The sequence below is a fragment of the Onychomys torridus genome, chromosome 4 (assembly GCF_903995425.1).
Source record: "Onychomys torridus chromosome 4, mOncTor1.1, whole genome shotgun sequence".
NCBI lineage: Eukaryota > Metazoa > Chordata > Mammalia > Rodentia > Cricetidae > Onychomys > Onychomys torridus.
The window spans coordinates 64,887,398-64,901,019 of record NC_050446.1 but is presented as its reverse complement, the minus strand read 5'-3'; the positions used below and the strand labels follow the sequence as shown (position 1 = coordinate 64,901,019).

Below are 13,622 nucleotides of genomic sequence, written 5' to 3'. Positions count from 1 at the left end.
AAGCACAAAAATCAGGAGTTTAAATTGATTCAAGCTATCTGGTAAGTTTGAGGGCAGCCTGGCCTATATAGGACCATGTAAACCCCCATTAAAACAAACAAACAAACAGAAAATTTGATCAACAATTTACTTTAATGGAGCAGAGAGCTTGGGATGTGTTACTGCACTCACTAAAGATGGGTATTTTGACATTAACTTGCTTTGTTACCTATTTTCAAAATACATTTTTTTTTAATCCGTGAGAATTCTATACATATAAACAATATATTGTGATGGTATCATGCTTCCCCTATGTTTCCTAGCCTCTCAAAGGGTAGAAAGCAAACAATTTATAAATTTCTAGTTGACTTTGTTTTTAGTCTAATTTTTGATTTACACATATAAGATAGAATAGAAGCCTCTAGATTATCACTGGCATTGATTCTACGTGGCCACATAGCTTTACTGTATGCATTTGTCAAGATAGTGAAGAAAAAAATGCAAACATTTGTCTTATCTAAGTAACAGATTCTACTTATGTTTAGATTAATTTTCAATTATTATTCTTTCTATAGCACAAAATTCAATTTAGAGTATAATTTGTTTCAACACCTTATATTCATCATCTCCTAAATGTTGTAAAATCATAACCCTAGTGATAATAACTATATAAGTATAATGTAGACTCTATTTTGTATGTTTTAATGGAAAAATGATAATGTCATTTTTGTTGAAATTAATCTTATGTCGAATGTCAAAAGATGTTGCTAATGTTTACTTATTTTAAAATTGACATTGAACCTATAAATTTTGGAACACACCCCTCAGGGCTCCTTTTCAGTAAGATGGTCTTTATAATCTACAATTAATTATTCAGAACCTTAGAAAGTACTGTGGCTTGAAATCATCATATCTTGCAAGTATGAAATTAAGTATTTTGCTTTGCAAATAAATATAAATAAAATTACTTGAGAGCTTTGGTTATGCAAAGCAAGAGTGGTATCTGAAATTGGATTCTCTGGTGCAAGTAATTGTCTGGGGCCACTTATTCTTAGCCCTTAACATCTCTTCCTACAATTTTTGATTCCATAACTGTTATTATTGTTTATTATTTAATATGCATTGGTGTTTTGCCATGGGTGTCTGGTCCCCTGGAACTGGTGTTATAGACAGCTGTGGGCTCTCATGTGGGTGCTGGGAACTGATCCTAGTTCCTCTTGAAGTACAGTCAGTGCTCTTACACAGTGAGACATCTCTATAGTCCCCTCTTATAATTACCTTTATTTGATCACTATAAAAACTTTGATATTTTTCTGTTAAATCTTTCTGTGCAAGTGAAACACATGAAATAATTAACATGAGTGATATTTTGACATTTTTCATTACACCTTCTTTTACCTTGGAGAATAGTAAGTAGGCTGTTTATGAACATGTTTTAGAGTTAGTTCATATATATTTCAAACCATATACATTGCCAAACTATATTTTCTGAAAAAGAGTCATTGTATTAATAACTGGCAGGTTGTTAAGCCTCAAGAGTCTAAATTTTATTCAAAGAGTAGTTTCTTCTTCAGATATGTGCTGCCACCAGTTTTCATGTTTAGCTGATGGGCCCCTCCTTTCTCAGTCTTCACCATCTACTACTCTCTTACCTTTACCCAGATACCTTTCCCACAGGAAGAAAGTAATAACATTATTTAACTTTTGCAGAAAGAGGGAGATAGCAGAAAAACAATGGTACTCTGAAGTTTTCACTGAGGAAAAAGTCTCTATCGTTACCCAAGTTGACTGTGGTGAACTCCTGGGTGTTGGAGTTTGGGTCTCTTAAGATCCCAGATTAAACATCTGCTCTTTTTTTTTATACCTTAACAAATTTTTTTATAAAATTTGAGGAAATAAAATAGAATCAATAACCCTTTCCCTGTACTTTTGACTAGGAATGAGTGTTGAAGCTTAGAGCAGCTTGTAGTCTTACTAATTTCATTTAGTTTTCATGACAACAGCCTGATTTTTTATCAAGTTCTGGTCACATTTCAAAATGGTGATTTTAAAGTAAAATTTCAACATTTTCAAACATAAAACAGATAGATTTTTTAAAGAAATGTGGATTAATTTTTTGATGCTAAAATACTGTTCTTAGTTATAAAAGAATCCACAGTGCAGCCAGATTTTCAAGTGAACAATTTATCACTTCTCTTGTTGGTAGCGAAGGTAGTGTTCTGATTAATCACTAAAGATTAGCCATCCAGGCCTAATTCATACAATGTCATATGATATTATTAAGTTATGTTCATATCTAGAATATAGATTCTAAATGCTTTTTAACATTTCACTTCAAAAATACTAGGATAATAATATAAGAAGACTGTTCCAAGATACATTATTTCTCTACTCTGTCATAGAGTAGATTATTTCATCTCAGTATTTAAAATGTGTCCATTATAAAGCATTCAAAATTTTAATCTCATCTTAATTCTGCATGTTATATAACTAGACACTTTACAAACATTGTGTTTCTAATAGAAATGAATTAGGATAATTCTGCATTAAGGCACACCAACTTGTTGATAGTGATTCTGTAAACTGCTTAAGTATTTGTTTCCTTCTAATTGTAGATTACTAGAACACATCTTACTTTCTCATCTTCTTGTGATCATGGAAAACCAGAGCTGTGTCACTGAGTTTATATTCCTGGGCCTTTTACAGAACTCAAAAGTTGAGAAAATATTGTTTGTTATATTTTCTTTGGTCTACATTGCAACTATTGGAGGCAATATGATAATTGTGATGACCATTATCTATAGCCCTGCACTGCTGGGCTCCCCCATGTACTTCTTCTTGATATTCCTGTCCTTACTGGATGCCTGCACGTCTTCTACTGTCACACCCAAGATGATTGTAGACTTCTTCTATGAGAGGAAGACCATTTCCTTTGAATGTTGCATGGCACAACTATTTACAGTGCACTTTTTCGCAGGGGCCGAAGTGATCATCCTGTCAGCCATGGCCTATGACCGCTATGTGGCTATTTGCAAGCCCCTTCATTACTCTTCCATCATGAACAGGAGGGTGTGTGGCATTCTGGTGGGAGTAGCCTGGGCAGGAGGCTTCTTGCATTCTGTCATACAAATTATCTTCATTTTGCAGCTGCCCTTCTGTGGACCCAATGTCATTGATCATTACATGTGTGACTTGTTCCCACTACTGAAGCTTGCCTGTACTGACACACACATATTTGTCATTTTAGTGTTTGCCAACAGTGGGTCTATCTGCATCATAATCTTCTCTATTTTGCTTCTCTCCTATTGTGTCATATTGTGCTCTCTGAGATCCCACAACTCTGAGGGACAACTTAAAGCTCTCTCCACCTGTGGATCTCACATTACTGTTGTGGTTTTGTTCTTTGTCCCCTGTATATTAACATATGCAAGGCCAGCATCTGCATTCTCCTTTGAGAAAAATGCTGTTTTATTTGCTGGAGTCTTGACACCATTGCTCAATCCTATGGTTTACACTTTCAGGAATAAGGAAATAAAAAATGCCATCAGGAGAATATGGAAGAGATTGACATTAGTTTCTGATAAATGTTAAATATTACTCTTATTATGCTGTGGAGGTGGATTAGTGGGTAGGAGCACTTCATGCTGTGCTAAGAGAAGGACGTCAGTTATGATTTCAGGCACCCATGTCAGAAGCCAGGCATAGAAGGCCTCTTAACTTAGTGTTGCTTTTACAGAGTTAAGTAGATCCAAGAAGCTCAGAGGACTGCTAATCTACTCAAACACAGAAATCTGAAAGTTCATTCCAAACTAATCCCAAGGCACTCATTTAATGTGCAACAGATGAACATTGTCAATGTGGTCTTATGTAATTGCATATCTGTGCACATGCAAAAACAGAGTACTCTCCTCTTGTATACAAACATGTATGTATATGTTACACACCCACTTATTCATCCCATAAAAATATAAAGAAAAAGTGCACTCCTCAAAGATAATGGAATGATAGAGAAGTCAATATTTACCTACACAGCTATTATGTTGTTTAGGTATTATTATATAGAATGAAATGACATTATTCTTAAGAGTTTCCTTCAATGTTCTAGGTGAGAAAACATTTTTTAATCTCTTATTTTTGAGATTATAATTCAATACATTATTTTTTCTACATTTTCTCCCTTCAAATTATCCCACATAAACCTCATTGTTCTCTTTCATGGTTATGGCCTTTTCATTAATTTTTACTATGTACATATATGTACATACATGTATATTCCTACATATGACTGCCTCAGTCTGTATAATGTCACTCATATGTATGTTTTCAGGGCTGAACATTTGATATTGGGTAACCAACAGGCATTCTCTTTCCTAAAGACTATTTCTCCCCAAGTCCCAGGTTATGGTGACACACCCTGGTAGGATATGCTGAAGAGGCAGAGGCAGAAGGATCCTGAGATACCTCTTTTTGAGATTACACATTTATAATGGATTGAGAATTTAGTATTGTCACCTACATACATAGTTCATGTGACAATACAATTGCAACTTTGTACTCTCATAAATCTAGTGAAACATTGGAAGAGGTATAAGTAATAAAATGCTTGCTTATATAAACAATACCAATAATATGAAAGTAGGTTGATAACCTGAATGGGCATTGAAATTAAGAAAAATACTAAAATTATTCCAATAGGAAAAATAAGATTCTAAGTAACATTGTGAAACATTATATCCAAGAAGTGCATCAAATAAACGTGAAAATTAACCAAATTCATGATGTTTCTGTATCATTTGACTTCATTTTTAAATCAGTCCCATTCTTGTCTGTTAGAATATTTGATAAGTTATTTTATTTCTTGACAAATAAGTATGAGTAGACTATCTTGAGTTTGTCTTAGGTGATGTCACTAACTCAACCCAATGAGCTCTGTAACCTAATTCCATAGGGCAAAAACGCATAAACTCTTTTTCTTCCATTTTCATGCAAAGGCAGGCATTGGGGCATCCCTTTTCTTGCTAAGATGCTGACAGCATATTTTTCCCACTCTTTACAGGGAAAATAAAACTCAGAGAAACCAGATTCAAGATTAGTTTTAATAAAAGTATATGTTTCAAATTATTGATTGATTTTTCATTCTAAATCTTCTGTTTGTAATATATATAAAATAAGATTATCTATGAAGGTCATTGAAATTTAAACATATTCTATATTACTTATGTTATACAATCTGTAGGTTGTCCAATTAAATTTACAGGAAAATAATTTAATACAGCATGCTATTTCTTCAGTAGTACTTACAGGCCAATTAAAATTTATGGGCAAAATTTCTAAAGACTCATAGTTTACATACTATATACAATATACATGGAAAACCCAAAGTATTAGAGCCTACAGAAGACACATAACATTGTATTGTATTCCCATTGGAGAGTATATAATAATTAAGATGTAAACCTAAACAATATCTGAATAAAGTGTGTAATACCAATATCAGACTACATATGTATTTAAAAGTTTAGATATTGCGGGGGTGATTTGCCCACATAATCTCTGTGTTTGTCATTAGACTGAGAGGAAATGCATCTTCTTGATTGTCCTTGCCTTACACAGAGGACATTTTACACCAAAGTTATTCATTTGCCTTAAGAAATATCATAGAAAATGAGCACCTGACATCACTGGCTTAACTGATTTTTGAAACTGCTAATCCAATGTTTAAAATAAAATCATGAAATAAATTATTTTCATTATATTATACTATTCAAAACAGGTTTATTTTGTTCCATCACATAACAAAACCAAATGTTTTCTTTTTATTATTTTAATTCCAAGCATTCAGTTGTAGATTCTGGTAATGATGTGTCAGGGAGAAAAGTGTGAGAGGTTGGGTAAATCACCTCTCCTGATGGATGTAGAAGAACTGAAATGGGAAACTGAGAACTCAAGACCAGAGACCACAAGAGGAACACTGCATCCCAAGTTCATTCTTATTACAGCTCCATTTGTAACAATTACAAGTTCATAGTCAAGTGGGGAAGCATGATTTACAGGCCACTGTGTTCAAGGGAATGTAACAAATGTTTTCTGTTTTTCTTCCTAAAGACATCTGAGGTATGTCTTAAGTGTTCTTTAGAAACTGAGGAAGACAACAAGCATTCTTGTGTTCCTTCCCACACTTGTTGACAAATTCCTGTCTTGATAAGTGTCAACATCAGGTGGTTGTTCCTGTGTCTGTGTCACAGATTCATTATGTCCTTACATAAACTTAGCTCAAAGTCCAACAGAAAGGAAATTATATTTTTAAGTCAAGAGATAAATACTAAAAACCTCTGACCAGTTTTTGTTTACACTAAAGATTAGAAGTTTCCCAAGGTTCCCCTAACAGTTGTTGAAGATTTCTATTTCATTTTTTGTGTTGAAATTGCTCAAATATGGCAAAACTCATCAAAATGATAACTTTCATGCTAATACTCAATTGGCTTTTTTGCCCAATGTATTTATTTAAAGATTTTTTTTTCTTTTGAGACCAGGTTCCACTGTGTACTCTTGCTGCCCTCTGTTTAAAAAAATACTGGCTTTGAACTCAATGGATCCAGTGTTTGCCTCAGCACAGCATGGTACACTCTGTTGAGGTGGGGCCAAGGGCCTCCTACCTGCACTAAGTCTGTGCAAGGTATCCCACTATAGTCACTGGGCTCCAAAAAGCCAGCTCATACACCAGGGACATATCCCAATTTCATGGCCTGGGGCTCCCCTAAACAGGTCAAGCTGAATAACTATCTCACCTATCCAGAAGGCCTAGTACCTTACAATGGGGTCTCCACAGCTATTGGACCACAGTTAATACATTTCCATTAGTTTGGCTGGCCGTCTCTGTATGTTTTCCTATTGTGATCTCAATGTCCCTTGCATATAGAATCTCTCCTCTCTCTCTTTGATTGTACTCCTGGAGCTCTGCCTGACACCTGACCATGGATGTCTGCATCTGTTTCCATCAGTCACTGAATGAAGGCACTATAATGTCAGTTAGGGTATTCACCCATCTTATTGGAGTAGGCCAGTTCAAGGAACCCACTCAACTATTGACAGCAGTCTAAGGTGGGGTCATCCTTGTGGATTCCTAGGAACTTCCCTAGCACCTTACCTCTTCCTAATCCTGTGATGTCTTCCTTTATCATGGTATCTCTTTGTGTGCTCTCCTACTCTGTCCCTGATCTAGCTCAAACCTTCTGTTCCTCTATTTTCTCATTCTCCCACGCCCAGTTTGCTCATGTAGATCTCATCTATTTATCCTTTGCTAGACATTCCATGTGTCCCTCCTAGTGTCCTTGCTAGCTAGTCTCCCTAGAGCTGTGGTTTGCAGTCTGGTTATCCCTCTGCAGTTTATCTAGTATCCACTTATGTTTGAGTACATCCTATATCTGTCCTTCTGTATTTGGGTTACCTCACTCAGGATGGTATTTTCTAGTTTCATCCATTTGCCTGCAAATTTCATGATGTCATTGTTTTTTACTGCTGAGTAGTACTCCACTGGGTAGATGTACCACATTTTCTTTATCCTTTTTTCAGTTGAGGGGCATCTAGGTTGTTTCCAGGTTCTGGCTATTATGAATAATGCTGCTATGAACATAGTTGAGCATGTTTCCTTGTGGTATGATTGAGCATTCCTTGGGTATATACACAAGAGTGGTATAGCTGGATCTTGAGGAAGATTGATTCCCAAATTTCTGAGAAACTGCCATGCTGATTTCCAAAAGTGGCTGTAAAGGTTGCATTCCCACTAACAGTGAAGGAGTGTTCCCATTGCTCTGCATCCTCTCCAACATAAGCTGCCTTCAGTGTTTTTTATCTTAGCCATTCTGACAGGTGTGAGATGGTAGGTACCTCAGAATCATTTTGATTTGCATTTCCCTGATGAATAAGGATGTTGAGCAATTCCTTAAATGCCTTTTGGTCATTTGAGATTCTTCTGTTGAGAATTCTCTTTTTAACACTATAGCTCACTTTTTAATTGAATTGTTCAGTATTTTCATGTCTTCTTTCTTGAATTCTTAATATATTTTAGAGATTAGCTTTCTGTCAGGTGTAAGGTTGGTGAAGTTTTTTTCCCCATTCTGTAAGGTGTCATTTTGTCTTATTGACTATGTCCTTTGCCCTACAAAAGCTTTTCAGTTTTAGGAGCTCCCATTTATTTCTTGTTGCTCTCAGTGTCTATGTTACTGGTGTTATATTTAGGAAGTGATCTCCTGTGCCAATACATTCGAGACTACTTCCTACTTTCTCTTCTATTAGGTTCAGTGTAACTGGATATATGTTGAGGTCTTTGATACTCTTGGACTTGAGTTTTGTATATGGCAATGTTTATGGATCTATTTGCAATCTTGTACATATTGACATCCAGTTATGCCAGTACTGGGGATAAAGATAACTTTCTTGTTCCCATTGTACAGTTTTGGATTCTTTGTAAAAAATCAGGTGTTGATAGGTATGCAGGTTAATGTTAGGGTCTTCATTTCAATTCCATTGGTCCACATGTTGGTTTTTATGCCAATTCCAAGCTGTTTTTATTACTATAGCTTTGTAGTAGATCTTGGGATCATGGATTGTGATGCCTCCAAGAGGATTTTTTTTTTTTATATGAAGCTGAGTATTATTCTTTCCAGGTCTGTGAAGAATTGTGTTGGGGTTTTGATGGGGATTGCATTGAATCTATATATTGCTTTTGGTAAGGTTGCTATTTTTACTATGTTAACCCTACCTATCAGTTAGCATGGCAGATCTTTCCATTTTCTGCTATCTTTTTTTTTTTATTTTGTTCTTCAGAGACTTCAAGTCCTTATCAAACAGTTCCTTCAATTGCTTAGTTAGAGTTACTCCCAAGGTATTATATTATTTTTGGCTATTGTAAATTGGTGATGTTACTCTGATGTTCTTTTCAGCCTATTTATCATTTGTATATAGGAGGGCTACTAATGTTTTTGATTTAATCTTGTATCCTGCCTCATTATTGAAGGTGTTTATGAGCAATGGGAGTTCCCGGGTAGAATTTTTGGGGTCACTTATGTATACTATCATATTGTCTACAAATAGTGAAAGCTTGATTTCTTCCTTTCTAATTTCTATGCCTTTGATCTTTTTTTGCTCTCTTATTGCTCTAGCTAGAACTTCAATTACTATATTGAAAATATATTGGGAGAGTGGACAGCCTTGTCTTGTTCCTGATTTTGGTGGAATTAATTTGTTTCTCTCCATTTAATTTGATGTTTGCTGTCAGCTTGCTGTAAATTGCCTTTATTATGTTTTTTGTATGTTCCTTGTATTCTTGATCTCTCTGGGACCTTCATCATGAACCAGTGTTGGATTTTTATCAAAGGCTATCAGCATCTTGTGAGATGATCATGTGGTTCTTTTAAATTTCAGTATGTTTATATGGTGTATTACATTGACAGATATTTGTATGTTGAACCATCCTTGTACCTCCAGGATAAAGCCTATTTGGACATAGTGAATAAATTTTTTGATGTGTTCTAGGATTCATTTTGCCCATATTTTATTGAGTGTTTTTGTATCAATGTTCATGAGGGAGATTGGTCTCTAATTCTCTTTTTTCATTGTATCTTTTTGTTGTTTGGGTATCAGGGTAATTGGAACCTCATTAAAAGAGTTAGGTAATGTTCCTTCTGTTTCTATTGTGTGGAACAGTTTGAAGAGTATTGATATTAGCTCTTCTTTGAAAATCTGGAGAGTTCTGTACTGAAACCATCTGATCCTGGGCTTTTTTTGGTTGGGAAACTTTTAATAACTGTTTCTGATTCCTAAGGAGTTATTGGTGTATTTAAATTTTTTATCTGGTTTTGATTTACCTTTGGTATGTGGTACCTATCCAGAAAATTGTCCATTTCTTTCAGATTTTCCAATTTTGTGGAGTAGAGGTTTTTGAAGTGTGACCTGATGATTCTCTGGATTTCCTCATTGTCTGTTGTTTTGTCTCCTTTTCATTTGTAGTTTTGTTAACTTGGATGCTCTCTCTCTGTCTTTTGGTTAGTTTGGATAAGGGCTTGTCTATCTTGTTGATTTCTCAAAGAACCAACTCTTTGTTTCATTATTTTTTTTTTTTTGTAATGTTCTCTTTGTTTTCCATTTTATTGATTTCAGCTCTCAATTTGATAATTTCCTGGCATCTGTTCTTCTTGGGAGACATTGCTTCTTCTTGTTCTAGAGCTTTCAGGTGTGCTGTTAAGTCACTAGTCACTAGTGTGAGATTTCTACATCTTCTTTATCTGGGCAATTAGTGCTATGAATTTTCCTCTAAGCACTGTTTTCATAGTGTCCCATAAGTTTGGGTTTGTTGTATTTTCATTTTTATTGAATTCTGAGAATTTTTTTTAAAATTTCTTCCTTGACCTATTGGTGATTCAGTTGGTCATTATTCAGTTTTCATGAGATTGTGGGCTTTCTGGAATTTTTGTTGTTGTTGATTTATCTCAGTGGTAGAGTGCTTGCCTAGCAAGCTCAAGGCCCTGGGTTCGATCCTTAGCTCAAAAAAAAAACAAAAAAAAAAAGATAAAAGAAAATAGAAAAAAAAAAAGAAAACTAATTTAAGCCATGGTGTTCTGAGAAAATACAGGAAAGCATTCCAATTTTATTTTGTATTGTTGAATTTTTCTTCATGATTGAGCATGTGGTTAGTTTTAGAGAAGGTTCCAGAGAAGGTTTTAGGGGTAAAGAAACTGCTTCATATTGGATTTTAGTCAATTTCAGTTGAAGGAACTACATGGTAGACACTGTAAATTTAGTCAAAAATGTGGGGAACAGATGAAATCCACATTGAATTGTATTATTGAAAGAATCATGGCCATGTCAAGGATGCCAATGCCTCAAACCCAGGAAAGCTTTCACTGGGTCAGCCTCAGAGGAATGGCAAAGGCTTCCTCTTGTTCTATTATGGATATTTATAAAGGACTGACCCTTAGTTAAAACCAGTGTATGCAGAAACAATCAACTACAGTTTCCCACTCCAGGATGACTTCAACCTACAATGCTGCCCTGCAGAGACCACCTATGGAGATTCTCTAATCCACTTCCCCTCCTTCCTGAAGTGTATGATGAACATGCTAAATTTCCAGTTTTCTCTTGATGCCTCTCCATCAGAGTCCACGCTTCTTTCAACCCCAGCTTTTCTATACACATTTCTCATTTCTTTATTGCCTTTCACCTAGATCATGTCAATATCAAAGCCTTGAAGATAGCAGCATACAAGCTTATGAAGAAGTTCAAGGTTCTAGGGCAGAATCTACTATTATTTTCCTTATTTTTTTCTGAACAGACATGATGGCAGCCCTCTATATATTTGTGTTTTTATCCCCAGTGCATTTCTTGTCCTAGTATAGACTAACTTTTTTTTTTTTTTTTGCAGTGTGTGATGCTTAATGCAAAGAAATATACATCTTCCAAGTGTAGAGGCTAAGTGACTTTTTAATGCCCATCCCCAAATGGGACAGCTATATGTTCCCCTCACTAGATCCAGAATATATCTTGGAAAATACAACTTGGAAAAGAATATGGAATGTCATGAGAACTGAGGATGATGAAGATTTCAACGAAACATTGTCTTCAGGAAATGGCATGATCATTTCAATCATGGAAAAGTCAGCACCTGTTGATTTTGCCCTGGACTGGCACAAGTTCCATCATGTATAGGGAAGGGAGTCATGAATGCCCACGTCTCACTGAGGAGCCACTGACAATTTAGTATACCTTGTTAAGGACTACCACTTTAAGCATGAAACCACAGGAATGTTGTTTGTTATCTATCCAATAATCCTCAATCCATCCAACTTTCAGTCAAGGGGTCAAAAATCAATAGACTCATATATAAGAGGAAGAAAAGTTGGGAAGAAGTAAGGGGACAGCATAATTGGAATAGCTATAAGAAAGTGTACTGTGTATTCAATGTGGTCACAGAACACTGTATACACACACAGTCACTTATAAACATACATGAGAGTACATACGTATGTACATGGCCTTGTAAAAAAAAAACCCAAAACTAAAAATATTTTTTAAGGACATGAGTATTTTTATTAGTGTATTCATTCTTGCATATATATATATATATATATATATATATATATATATATATATATATATATATATATGTTTTCTGTAATGAATAGTCCTTGCTAGTGTTTTCCAGAACAGTAGATATTATAAATAAGATTGATTGGTAAATTCCTTGACACAGAACTTAGCTCTTATCATGCCTGGTGAGCATGTGAGTATTTTAGTTAAATTATACACAGAGACTTACAATCTATTCAATATACAACATTTTCCTAATCCTGTAAGTGGAAATGTTTCAGATAAAACCAGCCCTCAAATTTCTAACAACTTTGGAAGGAAGTAAAAATATTTCAATCTCTCAAGCAAGTGACAAAGTCCTGAAAGTTATGTCTCTGATATCTTGGAGCCAGAAATTGTCCAAACCCTAGGAGAGCTGTGAGGAAGTCTCACAGGTAGATGACCTCTCACGGAACATCCATTAATTCCAGTTGCAATTAGGGAGTTTATTTAGCTCCTTCATTTTTCTTGCATTATTAAATCATGTTGACTATGGCTTGAAGGGAGTTGACTACTACTACCTTCACTACCAAATCTGGTCTACTCTTTTCTGTGCAGAAGGAGACATTGGCTAAAACATAGCATTTTGGTCACCGTCACACAATCTGATTTCAGTAGAAAACAAAAGATATATGTCATCAGGATTTACACACAGTCAACAGAAGGTGAGACTCAGAGGCACATTTCTGAATTCATGAAGATGTTTTTAAATTGTGATAAAACACGCTAAATTTGGATGCTGTAGTCAGGCTACTGTGTGTTTAATGCAGTAATTGCCTTTTTAGTTCATAATTGTGTTCTTGAAATTTTCTATCAACTGTGATGCATAGACTCATTATCTAAATGAGGATATTTTTATGGTCAAAGTTAGGGCACACAGAAGTGTATAAAATGATACTCTAAACAGCAGAAAATATCAGTTTAAACTAATAACTCCTCAAGTTCCCAATACATTAGTTGTTAGTGTGCAAACTCTTTTCTTCCCTTCTTCCTTCTTTCCCTCAGCCCTCTGTTCCTTCTTCTCTTTCCTTCTTGCTTTCTAACTTCATAGGCTGTTTATTCTTGTCCTTCTTATTTATTTCCCAATTTATTGAAATGAAAATTATTTTCAACTTGTCATCTTCAAATTAAAACCAAATAATCTAGGAGGCAGCATATTTTGGTACAGTGTCCAATAAAATGTTGCCAGTTTTCTAATACACATTCAGTTACACACTATTCTAGTTGATATTTTAATGCTTGAATTAAAGGTATTTGTGAAAAATTAAAATGCTTTGTTATTTGTGAAAAACACTGATAAAGGGTCATGACACACAAACTGCTGCTAAGCTCTACACAACATCGAAAATTCAATGTAAAATGTTCTATTTGCACAACTACATACTAAGACAGGGCACAGGAAAGGACATTATGGTCAGAATAATTAACCTCATAGAGTAAAGTTGTCTGATTTAAGTTTATCTCATCCTCTTAAGTGTCTCTCAGTATTAGCATTCTACCTCTGGACTATTTAGGAAACG

The 13,622-nt window shown here is 35.0% G+C and overlaps 1 protein-coding gene across 1 annotated transcript; it reads left to right on the top strand.

The window, feature by feature from the left end:
• Positions 1-2,634: 2,634 nt before the first annotated feature.
• Positions 2,635-3,570, top strand: LOC118581820 (olfactory receptor 4C15-like). Its single transcript, XM_036184252.1, has one exon. It carries the CDS (start codon positions 2,635-2,637, stop codon positions 3,568-3,570), a length of 936 nt encoding a protein of 311 aa, XP_036040145.1.
• The last annotated feature ends 10,052 nt before the right edge of the window (positions 3,571-13,622 follow it).